This window comes from Oreochromis niloticus, unplaced genomic scaffold (genome assembly GCF_001858045.2).
Source record: "Oreochromis niloticus isolate F11D_XX unplaced genomic scaffold, O_niloticus_UMD_NMBU tig00003110_pilon, whole genome shotgun sequence".
In the NCBI taxonomy this organism is placed as follows: domain Eukaryota; kingdom Metazoa; phylum Chordata; class Actinopteri; order Cichliformes; family Cichlidae; genus Oreochromis; species Oreochromis niloticus.
In genome coordinates, this window is record NW_020327792.1 from 97,713 (window position 1) to 109,527 (window position 11,815).

At 39.5% G+C, this 11,815-nt stretch overlaps 1 protein-coding gene and 1 long non-coding RNA gene across 3 annotated transcripts; both read right to left on the minus strand.

The window, feature by feature from the left end:
* Positions 1–2,168: 2,168 nt before the first annotated feature.
* On the minus strand, positions 2,169–4,542 carry LOC106097504 (uncharacterized). Of its 2 annotated transcripts, none has more exons than XR_002064441.2 (7): positions 3,834–4,542; positions 3,605–3,722; positions 3,430–3,521; positions 3,196–3,310; positions 2,847–3,116; positions 2,531–2,704; positions 2,169–2,447 (listed from the first exon to the last, which is right to left on the minus strand). It is a non-coding gene; the product is annotated as an uncharacterized LOC106097504 (long non-coding RNA). The 2 variants fall into 2 exon arrangements; XR_002064442.2 differs by having other exon boundaries at positions 2,176–2,447; positions 2,847–3,113; positions 3,834–4,541.
* Positions 4,543–8,701: 4,159 nt separating this feature from the next.
* LOC109194245 (uncharacterized) lies at positions 8,702–11,601 on the minus strand. Its single transcript, XM_025904664.1, has 8 exons — positions 11,345–11,601; positions 10,758–10,832; positions 10,199–10,588; positions 9,830–9,931; positions 9,433–9,665; positions 9,141–9,319; positions 8,923–9,016; positions 8,702–8,815 (listed from the first exon to the last, which is right to left on the minus strand). The coding sequence occupies exons 1-8, from the start codon at positions 11,574–11,576 to the stop codon at positions 8,702–8,704; spliced, it is 1,419 nt and encodes a 472-aa protein (XP_025760449.1). The 5' UTR covers positions 11,577–11,601.
* Positions 11,602–11,815: the final 214 nt, after the last annotated feature.

Below are 11,815 nucleotides of genomic sequence, written 5' to 3' on the forward strand. Positions count from 1 at the left end.
AAAGTCGCCTCAAGGCGCTTTATATTGTACAGTAGATAGCACAATAATAAATACGGAGAAAAACCCAACAATCATATGACCCCCTATGAGCAAGCACTTTGGCGACAGTGGGAAGGAAAAACTCCCTTTTAACAGGAAGAAACCTCCGGCAGAACCAGGCTCAGGGAGGGGCGGCCATCTGCTGCGACCGGTTGGGGTGAAAGAAGAAAAACAGGATAAAGACATGCTGTGGAAGAGAGACAGAGATTAATAACAGATATGATTCGATGCAGAGAGGTCTATTAACACATAGTGAGTGAGAAAGGTGACTGGAAGGGAAAAACTCAATGCATCATGGGAATCCCCGGCAGCCTACGTCTATTGCAGCATAACTAAGGGAGGATTCAGGGTCACCTGGTCCAGCCCTAACTATATGCTTTAGCAAAAAGGAAAGTTTTAAGCCTAATCTTGAAAGTAGAGATAGTGTCTGTCTCCTGAATCCAAACTGGAAGCTGGTTCCACAGAAGAGGGGCCTGAAAACTGAAGGCTCTGCCTCCCATTCTACTTTTAAATACTCTAGGAACAACAAGTAAGCCTGCAGAGCGAGAGCGAAGTGCTCTAATGGGGTGATATGGTACTACAAGGTCATTAAGATAAGATGGGGCCTGATTATTTAAGACCTTGTATGTGAGGAGCAGGATTTTGAATTCAATTCTGGATTTAACAGGAAGCCAATGAAGGGAAGCCAAAACAGGAGAAATATGCTCTCTCTTTCTAGTCCCTGTCAATACCCTTGCTGCAGCATTTTGGATCAGCTGAAGGCTTTTCAGTGAGTTTTTAGGACATCCTGATAATAAAGAATTACAGTAGTCCAGCCTGGAAGTAATAAATGCATGAACTAGTTTTTCAGCATCACTCTGAGACAGGATATTTCTAATTTTAGAGATGTTGCGCAAATGGAAGAAAGCAGTCTTACATATTTGTTTAATATGTGCATTGAAGGACATGTCCTGGTCAAAAATGACTCCAAGGTTCCTCACAGCATTACTGGAGGCCAAGGTAATGCCATCCAGAGTAAGAATCTGCTTAGATACCATATTTCTAAGATTTTCAGGGCCGAGTACAATAACCTCAGTTTTATCTGAATTAAGAAGCAGAAAGTTAGCGGCCATCCAGGTCTTTATGTCTTTAAGACATTCCTGCAGTTTAACTAATTGGTGTGTGTTACCTGGCTTCATGGATAGATAGAGCTGCGTGTCATCTGCATAGCAGTGAAAATTTATGCTATGTCTTCTAATGATGCTGCCTAAGGGAAGCATGTACAATGTAAATAGAATTGGTCCTAGCACTGAACCCTGTGGAACACCATAATTGACCTTAGTGTGTGAAGAGGACTCTCCATTTACTTGAACAAATTGGAGTCTATTAGATAGATATGATACAAACCACTGCAGTGCAGTACCTGTAATACCTACAGCATGTTCTAATCGCTCTAATAGGATATTATGGTCAACAGTATCGAACGCAGCACTGAGGTCTAGCAGGACAAGCACAGAGATGAGTCCACTGTCAGAGGCCATAAGAAGATCATTTGTAACCTTCACTAAAGCTGTTTCTGTGCTGTGATGAGCTCTGAAACCTGACTGAAACTCTTCAAATAAGCCATTCCTCTGCAGATGATCTGTTAGCTGTTTGACAACTACTCTTTCAAGGATGTTTGATATGAAAGGAAGGTTGGAGATTGGCCTATAATTAGCTAAGACAGCTGGGTCTAGAGATGGCTTTTAAGTAAAGGTTTAACTACAGCCACCTTGAAGGCCTGTGGTACATAGCCGATTATTAGAGATAGGTTGATCATATTTAAGATCGAAGAATTAATTAATGGCAGGACTTCTTTGAGCAGTTTTGTAGGAATGGGGTCTAAAAGACACGTTGATGGTTTGGAGGAATTAATTATTGAAGTTAACTCAGAAAGATCAATTGGAGAAAAAGAGTTTAACTTAACATCGATGGTACTAAAAGTAGCTGTAGATAATATTACATCTGTGGGAGGATTATTGGTAATTTTTTCTCTAATGATAAAAATTTTATTTGTGAAGAAGTTCATGAAGTCATTACTAGTTAACGTTAAAGGGATTGTTGGCTCAGTAGAGCTCATGTCTTTTTGTCATGAAGACATGAAAAAATTTGGGCCCCCAGCATTAAACCTGCTAGGTAAGAAGTTGATATAACTTTGAGGACAAACTGATATATTACAGATATTTATTTCCGAATTTAATCAGAAAATTCAGAGTCACTGTAAAAGTCATCGTTGGAAGTATGATCAAGGTTGATGTTCTTTGCTCCTGACAAAACTTGCATGTAACACTGTCTTGCGTGCAGCTTGTTTTGTTTCACATTATGTCGTTTTCTGAGGATGATGCTCTGTAGACCTCTCAAACCATCCTCACTTAGGCCACAATGCGAACCTTAAAAATAAAACATATAATTTAGTCTGCTTTACTGCCTTCAGAAACAGTCAGTGTTTTGTATGCATTACTTAAATACATACTTTTAAATATCTCACTGGAAAACAGGCCGGACAGCTCTTTCAGGGTATCATATTTTGAAAGAGATTTCCAGTGATGGTCCATCTCTCTAACAAGAATCTTCTTTTCCTCCTCGAGTCTTCTTATTGCCATGATGATATCGAATGCCCTTCTCTTTATTGTAAGGCTGACAGAGTCTGAAATGCATTTATAACAAAGTTATAAATCAATTAACAAAGAACGTCTGAAGTCGTAAATGATTATAGGTTAACACCTGAAGCTTAGGGTTTCATTATATGTCAGATATGCTGAAAGTAGACAACATATTTGTACAACTACCGCTGTGTGCTCGCTGCCACGGGCAGCTTGTGTCACCAGACAGAATTTCTTCCAAGCACAGAGTTTCTTTGTCTGGAACCATTCTGTTGTATTTTTCCACAGCAGAAGTCAAGATTCCTTTCTCTTCTCTGATCTTGCGATGAATCTTGGCACGGGCTTTATTTCCATCGGTGTCTTTATAAAGACACTGGGATCGTCTCTTTATGCTCACTACGAGCACTTCAATTCTGCTCACTAAGGGATCAACATCACTTGTGCTTGTTGTTGCTGCTTAGAAGAAATAAGACAGCTGCACTTACATAAAGTCATTGTGCAATTGCATCACATTTTTGAATCAGTTTTTGCTCACCTTCTGCCCAATCCTTTACATCACTGACCCATTCATCCAGTTGAATGTCAGTCACTGCTAACTGGACTTTTAAGGACTCCAGGTTCTGAAGCTGGGTTAGAAGAGCTTTTGTGGCCTACGTTGTCAATTTGAGATTAAAAAACAAACAAAAAACAAACACTAAACACATGTTTACTCCAAATAATAAGAACACAGAGGAGTAATCATCTAAAAATAAAGTACCAATATCATTACCTTCTGATATCGATGGGTCAGAGAGGTGGCCAACTGGTCTAGCTTTTGTTGATTCCAGCGCATGGCCATAAGAGTTAGCATGTCCTTCCGTCCTGCAAACACAGAAAACGTAGTGTTACCACTTTCATCATAATTAGACACTTAAATCTAACTAGTGCAGGATTTGCCTTCTCACCTGCTTTGGACATATGTTTTGTGGTAACTGCAATCCTTGACAAAAAGGCATTACATTGCTCCACCTCCTTCCCTAGAGTCAAACCAGCCCCATCTTGATATGCTCCACTCCATTTCACCTGGAAAAAACACATACACAGATGCACATACACACACAGATAAAATACAAATTACACAAAATGTTGATGTGCAAGTGTTCAGATAAAGTGATTAAAGCCAGAATTTCATACCTCACATTTGAAATCGTGGGCTTCAGCATGAAAGACTGAAAGAAATGGCTTCATGCTAATAAGGTGCTGGAGCTCTGGACAGCTTTTTATTACTCTTTCAAGATATGGCCAATACTTGCAGGTAACATCCATACAAAAAAAAGTCATATGTCTATTGGCCAGCTTTTGTTGCAGGTACAAGGGATAAGCAAAAATTTCACCCCTGTACATACTTAGAGCACTGAGCAGCACTCCATGCCTACACACTGCAAGCTCCAGTTGTCACAGTCTGGCTGGGGCAGACTGTATGAGTTGACAAGAAGGACCCAAAACGCAGACTCCAAGGAACAGGGAACAAAACTTGAATGTTAACAAAAAGCGAGCCGTTTAATAAGGCCGGTAAAAAAGGTACAAAGAAACAGCAAAGGCAAACTGAAGTAAACTAACATCAACCTAAACTGGGAGAACTAAATAAACAACATGAAAAAACCTGGACATGAAACCTAGAAACATGGTGTAAAGAACATGGCATGAACAACAGACGACGTGACAATGACACACTGAAAACAGAGGACTTAAATACACAGGAGGTGATTAGGGGAAGTGGGAACACATGGAGGAACAGCTGACTGACATGAGCCTAATGACAGGACAAGGGAAGTTAAACTAAATACAGTGAACAAAGAACACACGACTCCTTCAAAATAAAACAGGAAACATGAGACAGACATGATAATACAAACTTGATAACATCCCAGATAGCAAGACGACATTGAATCTATGTTGATTTTTCATCCAAACCGTCGTATATGGTCGGGGTTGAAATGCCAATGTTGTAACAACATTGAAATACTGTGGTAAACCGACGGTCTTACTATAGAGACGTTGTAACGATGTTGATTCACCGTTGTTTTTTTGTCATTGATATTTGATCTATTTATAGTCGACCAGGTGACAACAACAACGTCGAGAAAACGTCTATTTATAGTTGACGATCATTCGGCTCCGGTCACCATCAAAAACCATCGATTTGTAGTTGAGCATTAAATTGCATTGCAACTGATCAGGTATAAAGTACCAGAGAAAGTAGATTTATTGTTCATTTGTTATCAATGACTTGGTCCACCAGCTTTAAAAAATCGTGTCTACGTGCAATTTATGTATAGTTGACCGAAATTAAAGCAGCGATCACTTGGACTATTCCGCAGCACCCCTCTCACATTGGTACATCCCCCCAGGTATTCATTGTCTTCTACAGTAGAGCGGGACATTTGATTTACTCTCAGCGGAATTGACCGGAGAAGGCATCAGTTCATGCACTGCACCACGATTAGTATAAGGTAAGAATGAATGATTTTTTTTTTCCTACTCGTTATTTCCATGTTTGCATTTGAATAACAGTAAAAAACTCGTTAATGTTGTACATTAACGAGTTTTTTTACTGTTATTTACGAGCCCGAAATTGTGTCTACTTCTTACAATCCGGCAACAAATAAATTGCACTGCGAACAAAGTATATCAACAAAGAAAACATTTTCGTTTCATAATTTCTTTGTTATATTCCCTTACAAAGCTAGCTTTAACGCTTCGAGGTTTCCTTTGTTCTTGCCGTCGCCTCGGCGCTTGACCCAGACTTTCGCTCTGTAGTTGCTTAGTACTACAAAAAATTCTAAATCTGTGATATATGATTGATAAACGTAAAGTTAACTGTATAAACGTGTCCAATGACTTTGTTACTTTTGATGATTGGAGAGCACTCGCTTCAATTCGCAAACGAAAACTTTAGACTCAGTTTGAATGCTCACGCAGCATGCCCACGTGACTGTACGTTGCACGCGTACATGACTTTCCGTTTGTGCCTTGAATAATGAATAAGGCTACGTCCACACGTACCAGCGTATTTTTGAAACCGCTGATTTTTCTATGCGTTTGCACCTTTTGTCCACACGTAATGTATGTCTGGCCGTACATTGTGTTTGTATTTCCAGGCACATTTCACGAAGCAGAACGCAGTCTTCAGAGATATCCACGTGAACGCTGTGATACGTCTGACCTTCAGTCCGAAAAAGAGAACCCGGACCAGTCTTAAAAGAAAGCACAAGTAAAACCCTTTTATTCACAAACATATCTTTGATTGTTAAGAATTTATGATCTTGTCTTTTATACATATCTGTGGTGCTTGCATACTGCAATATCACCACATAATATAGTCCAAAAAGTGGAAGTTTGTAAACTTTTTAAAAATGCAAAGTCGTGTACACTTGTGCACTTCAAAAATTCATTGTATACTGTACCTTCTTGCACGTCTCTGTTTCCTGTGTGTGTTGTTAGAAATCAAACTAACTTTAGGAAACAATATGCCAAAAGCATATTTACAATTACTTAAGACCGTTTTTAATTTCTTTTCTTTAGACCAAATCCCCTGTACACATATACGGACTCAGAGGATGAGCAGCCTACAAAAAAACGGTTTCCCCAGGCCCCTCGAGTGAAAATACCAGGTAATAAAATACTGTCTAGTGTCTGTGTACATATCTGTGTCTGACACGAGGAAACTTTTTTGACAAGTTGTCTGTATTCTTAAATACTTAAAAAAATTATCTTTTTCTAAACAGCCCTCATCACTCCGCAGTCTGCCCCCCAGCCCACTGATAGCAACCATCATAATGCCCCACCCAGCTTCCGGCACCTTTCGCCCCTCCGGCACAAGCCGACACAGCTTTGCGATCTCGCCAGCATGCAGAGTCTGATGTCTTCCCTATAGATGGTATGCTTTTAAAAAAGCTTTAAAGCTGCATCACAATGTCAATGTACTCTTATCTAAAAAAAAACAAAAAAACAATTTATACTCCTGAATGTCATCTTGTTGTGATTTTTTTTTTTCTTCTGTAGATTCCAGAGACTCTGTGAGGCCACTATTACAAGGCAAGTTTGAAAATCTTGGAATTTCACAGTTTACATGGTATAACAAATATATGTGACAGGCAAAAACTAGTAAACACTTTTAGCAGTTACAAGAACTAACAAATGAATATCCAACAAAAGGGAATAGAAATACATTGTACTGCCAATACTTTGGTTTATTCTTTGTATGACTTGAAAATCAGGCTTTAGGGAAAACTAAATGACATGTTTCTATCATCAATTACATGAAGTAAACACACAAGCACTTGCATACACATTTAAGACATGAGACACGCTAATTCCATCTCATAAAATGTGTCTATAGGTGAGACGCTTTGCGTTGATTGGTGCTGCTGGACCACACTGGAGGTGCGAGTCCGCCGTGTAATGGTTTATGCCATTACAAAGGAGCTGTACTCTGTACTCAACTGGGCAGGGGAAAAAAACAAGGACCAGACAAAGCAAAAAAGGGCATTTAAAGAGACAGCGCTGTGCAGATGCATATTTGGTAAGTTTGAACATTTATTGTAGTTTTATGAGCCTAAAGTGAACAATAAAGGGATCAATTGATGTGCTGGGTGCGTTTCACATTTCCTATGTCTGTTTTTTGCTATATTACTTTGTCTTTCTTAATAACAAGACTTTCATGTCCGGTTAATCTGGAGATGGAGTCTTTGGTCTTCGGCTTGTTTTGTCCTCGGGTTTTACACTTTGTACAGCCCGAGGACCCCATGTTTTCTTTTTTTTTTTTTTTAAAGGATACACGGCACACCATGCTAAGACATATCATATTTTCAGCTTATAGCTCTTTGGGAATCAAATGCGGCAGTTTGCTGATTTCCGTCCGGTGACTTTCATGTTTATCAGCCTAGGAGTTTACATACTTTCTCCCTGCTGAAGACAATTAACAAGAGCTTATTCATGTGCTCTAATTCCCTTTTTTTGTCTTTGTTTTTTTGTCTGTGTGTCTATTTTTGTCCTAGATGGCCTGGCGCAGCAGGTAGGGGCGAACTCTGTCTGAGTTGGTCTTTGCTCAAGCAGTCCAGAAATGGCTCAGATATGCTCCAGATCGTACGGGTGGCGCGCAGGACGCACATCATCCATCCCCATCCCGGAGTAAATAATAAAAAGTGACGTGAAACATAGAAATGTAAATAGGAAACTTTGTCTTTTAATAAAGTATTTTGCAAATGATACATGTCTATTGACCTTTTTTTGTTTTTTTTGTTTTTTTTCAATAAAAAGCAACTGTACGAAAGAGGTGGAAAATCAATACCATAGCTCAACAGTGTTTCAATATCAGAATCTGACATTGTTTCAATGTCAACAGTGTTAGAAAATATAACGTAGAATCAATGTCAGGTTTCAACATTGATTCAACATCAAAACCTGACGTTGTTTCAACGTTAAAAATGGGTGCAAGAATGATGTTGGGTCAACGTCACACTTCAACGTTGCTTCAATGACGTCGCCTGATATTGACTCAACATTGTTTCAATGTTTCCTTGCTATCTGGGATAAGACACGCAGCATGAAACACAAAGGGTGAGAGAAACTTAAATACAGGGGAAGAAAACACAAGGAGTCTAATAACCAAATGAACTTCGCTAATCTAATGAACTTGAATCTCCAAAAGTTGAATCTGTTCATCTGGACGTAGCGTTTTGTGGGAGAAACGTTTCGTCACTCATCCAAGTGACTTCTTCAGTCTCAGCTGACTGCAGGTTCCCCAATCTGTTTCCCCAATCTTATAAACAGTACATTATGCAAATGTACTGTTTATAAGTTTGGGGAAACCTGCAGTCAGCTGAGACTGAAGAAGTCACTTGGATGAATGACGAAACGTTTCTCCCACAAAACGCTACGTCCAGATGAACAGATTCAACTTTTGGAGATTTACTTTCCTGGATGATTGAGAATGCATCAAGACCTAATGAACTTGAACATAAACAACATCCAAATAAACTAAAACTTAAAACGCTGGGTCAACAGACCCAGGAACATGACACCAGTCCCTCCTCATCCACCTTGCTGCTGGATCTTTGGGAGGTCTCTCTGGCTGCTGACCACTCCCCTCCACAAATACCTCGTCTGGAGACCTAAAATGCATTTAAATAGCTGGTGACAGTGTCTTTTCACAATCTCTTCAGCAGAGTGTTAAAGGTTACCATAATTATGTCTATGTAATTAGAGCGTTCAATCTTACATGTTTGGATGTGCTGTGTATGTGGTCCACAAATCTTCCCACATCTTCATCCTTTGCTATGAAGGCGTCTTCAAAGATGCCCTGTTCCTCATATCTGAACAAAATAGCAATAACAGTATACTTTATGGTGTCATACAAAGTTAGTCCAAAGTTAATTGGTGCACCTTATAGTCACATTGTCTGATACAAACATTGGTATTACACATATTTTGCTGTACCTGGCTGCATTCTTGAAACAGTAATGCTTGCGGTTTCCATCCACTGAAATTGTAAGCATGTCTGGGGCACATGCATGACATGTGAAGGGATCCTCCTTTAAAATCTTGTCTAATTCATATCTCATGGCTTCCCACGCAAAAAAACTTTTCTGAAAGCCATCTGCAGAGATCTTTCCCGTCTGGTTTAAAATGAAAGACATAAACTGAAAACAACTACGCTACAAGTGACTTTTAAATCCTGAATAACACAGAAGAACCATACTGTAAAGGATGCATAGACTAAAATGCTCACACTGCCAAAATGGAGAGTTCGTTGATCAAGCATTTTTAAAAATGCTTTGCAGGAGAGTCCGGGTGATGCCATCTTCATTTCTTCAAATGTAAAGAAGACATCTGTTGCGTACAAAGTAGAAAAGTGAAGGGTAGCGGGCCAGTAATCACTTTGATTTAGGTCATCTACTCCAGCAGTCCAAGAAGCTTCACATGTCTCACACCTCAGCTCTGGCATGCTGAGATAGTAACGTCCTAGAAAAGTGAAAAACTCATGACTCCAGAGTAAAAGTTTATTATCTTTGGGTTAGGTCTTCTTTTTGTCTCAGACTATACTGCAACAACGCTTGTGAGGGTTTAGTTTTAGGTGAATTGTTTACAGATGGTTTTCAGTCAGGACAAAATGAAGTTCTTCTTACCATTCATTGTGACCACAGCAACAACCTTTCCTGGTCTGACCCTCAAACACTCTGGTGGACAGCCGCAGATTCTGACTGGGCTCTCCACAGGTACAAGTCGTGCTAAAGAAGTCAACATGTATGCGTAACATATGATTTAAATAAGTTGTATTAACTAGGAAGTAAAACGTTGAAATGTGACTAAGATATGGTAGGACCAACTGAGCCTTACTTGAAACAATAAAAAAAACTTAACAGCTGAAAGCTAACAGTGTAGTTGAGAGCTGAGGAAGCATCAACTTTTTTAAAAAATGAGATAGAGAGAGAGAGAGAGAGAGAGCGTAAGGGAAATGTGTAAACAGTAAACATAAGTTTAGTCACAGAACTTACCATCATGGCAAAGGGTCTTATTTACAATATAAGTTGTTGGAGGCAATGGCTGGAAGAATCCGGCAGTCATGGCACGTCTATTGTGAAGGACATATCTGGTGTGCATGATGACATCACATTTATCACAAAAAAGGGGGCGTGGTAGACAGTCACGACAACGAAGCACAGCTGGATTGCTCCCACATTGTTGGCATATATGTTCCGACACACTTTCTTGAGCTGCCATGGTATTCACCAGATGGGGTCTTTTGGCCCTCCAACTCTCTGAAAAAAGAGTTTTTCTTGTGCTCCAGTTCAAGGAAGCCAAAAGAGGAGCTTTTGGTGGTGGTGCTTCATGGTGATCGTCTGAAGAATCATTCAGTGAGCTCTGGAGTTCTTGTAGAAAGCGCTCTGTTAAAAAACAAAAACAACATTTTCTATTAAAATTGATTAAATTATAAAAGTGTAATGGACAGAGTAGCTATGAGAGTAAAGCTTGATGGCTATAAATATGCTAGCAATTGCTGCAAACACATGAACATACTGCTTTGATCTAGTGAAGACACAGTGGAGTACATACCAACAGTCTCTGGGGCAAATGCCACCTCACAGTGACTGTTATTAGTGGTAGAATTGGTCTTCTGACTGTGGGCAGCTGTACAAAACATCAACAGTATATCAAAAACACAAATCAAATCCACATTTATAACACAGAAACAATTTAGAATCACCAATTAGCCAAACTCCACATCTCCGGCCTGTAGGAGTAAACCAGGTAACCTGCGAGCAGAGAAACAAGGGAAGAACACGCAAACTCTACACGCCAAGACCCTGGTCTGATAGTGGAATTGAAATCAGGACATTTTTTGCTGTGCCACTGTGCTGCCAAGTACCAATATCTTTTACCAAAATCCTTGTGAGGAGGTAACTGTCAGCCACATTTTGTTACTGGACTAACATAATGTAATGAATGCCATACTTGCTAGGGGGAGCATTCAGTTTTATGAGATAATTCTGTGGTTTATTTAATGTGCTTTTGTGTCAAAACAAACAAATGACTTTCCTGTTTCTCTTTACAGATATTTCAATTAATTAATACGTTAAATTTATGGATTTGTGTCCATACAATCTATCTCTTCAAATGATCTTGTATGAAAGAGTACTGACCCTTATGTAATTGACTCCGGATTGATCTTGGCCTCGCATAGAGTTGGTTTCCATCTTTGTCTCTTTTTTTCCATTTTACTGTTAGTTCAGGTGGTTTCACAGGTACTGGAGCTTCCTCTTGCTTCAGCTCACCAAGCATGTCATCGAGGTGTTGGAGCTCATCAATTTGTTCCTGCTGATCAGTCAGATTATCTAGGATCCTTAAAGTATCTTGAATTTCGGAGTCACTCATGGCAGAAAGCAGAACAAACAAACAAACAAACAAACAAACAAACAACACACACACACACACACACACACACACACACACACACACACAAACAGAATAATCACACAAGACAGAGACCAACAGAGCGAGGCAGAAACAGACAGACAGACCAATAAGGACAGCAGTAAGAACAGATACAAACAGACTGACGTGTCTCTTAAAAGTGCCTTTAGGAGTTTTTCAAAAAGCAGATGTAGGAAGCA

Excerpts from the sequence above, each read along its gene's own strand:
- LOC109194245 (XM_025904664.1), bottom strand. The coding sequence starts at position 11,576 with ATGAGTGACTCCGAAATTCAAGATACTTTAAGGATCCTAGATAATCTG. Across the intron at positions 9,932-10,198 it reads TAAGACCCTTTGCCATGATG|CACGACTTGTACCTGTGGAG; the intron begins GTAAGTTCTGTG and ends TGACTTCTTTAG. Across the intron at positions 9,320-9,432 it reads GAACTCTCCATTTTGGCAGT|ACGGGAAAGATCTCTGCAGA; the intron begins GTGAGCATTTTA and ends ATTTTAAACCAG.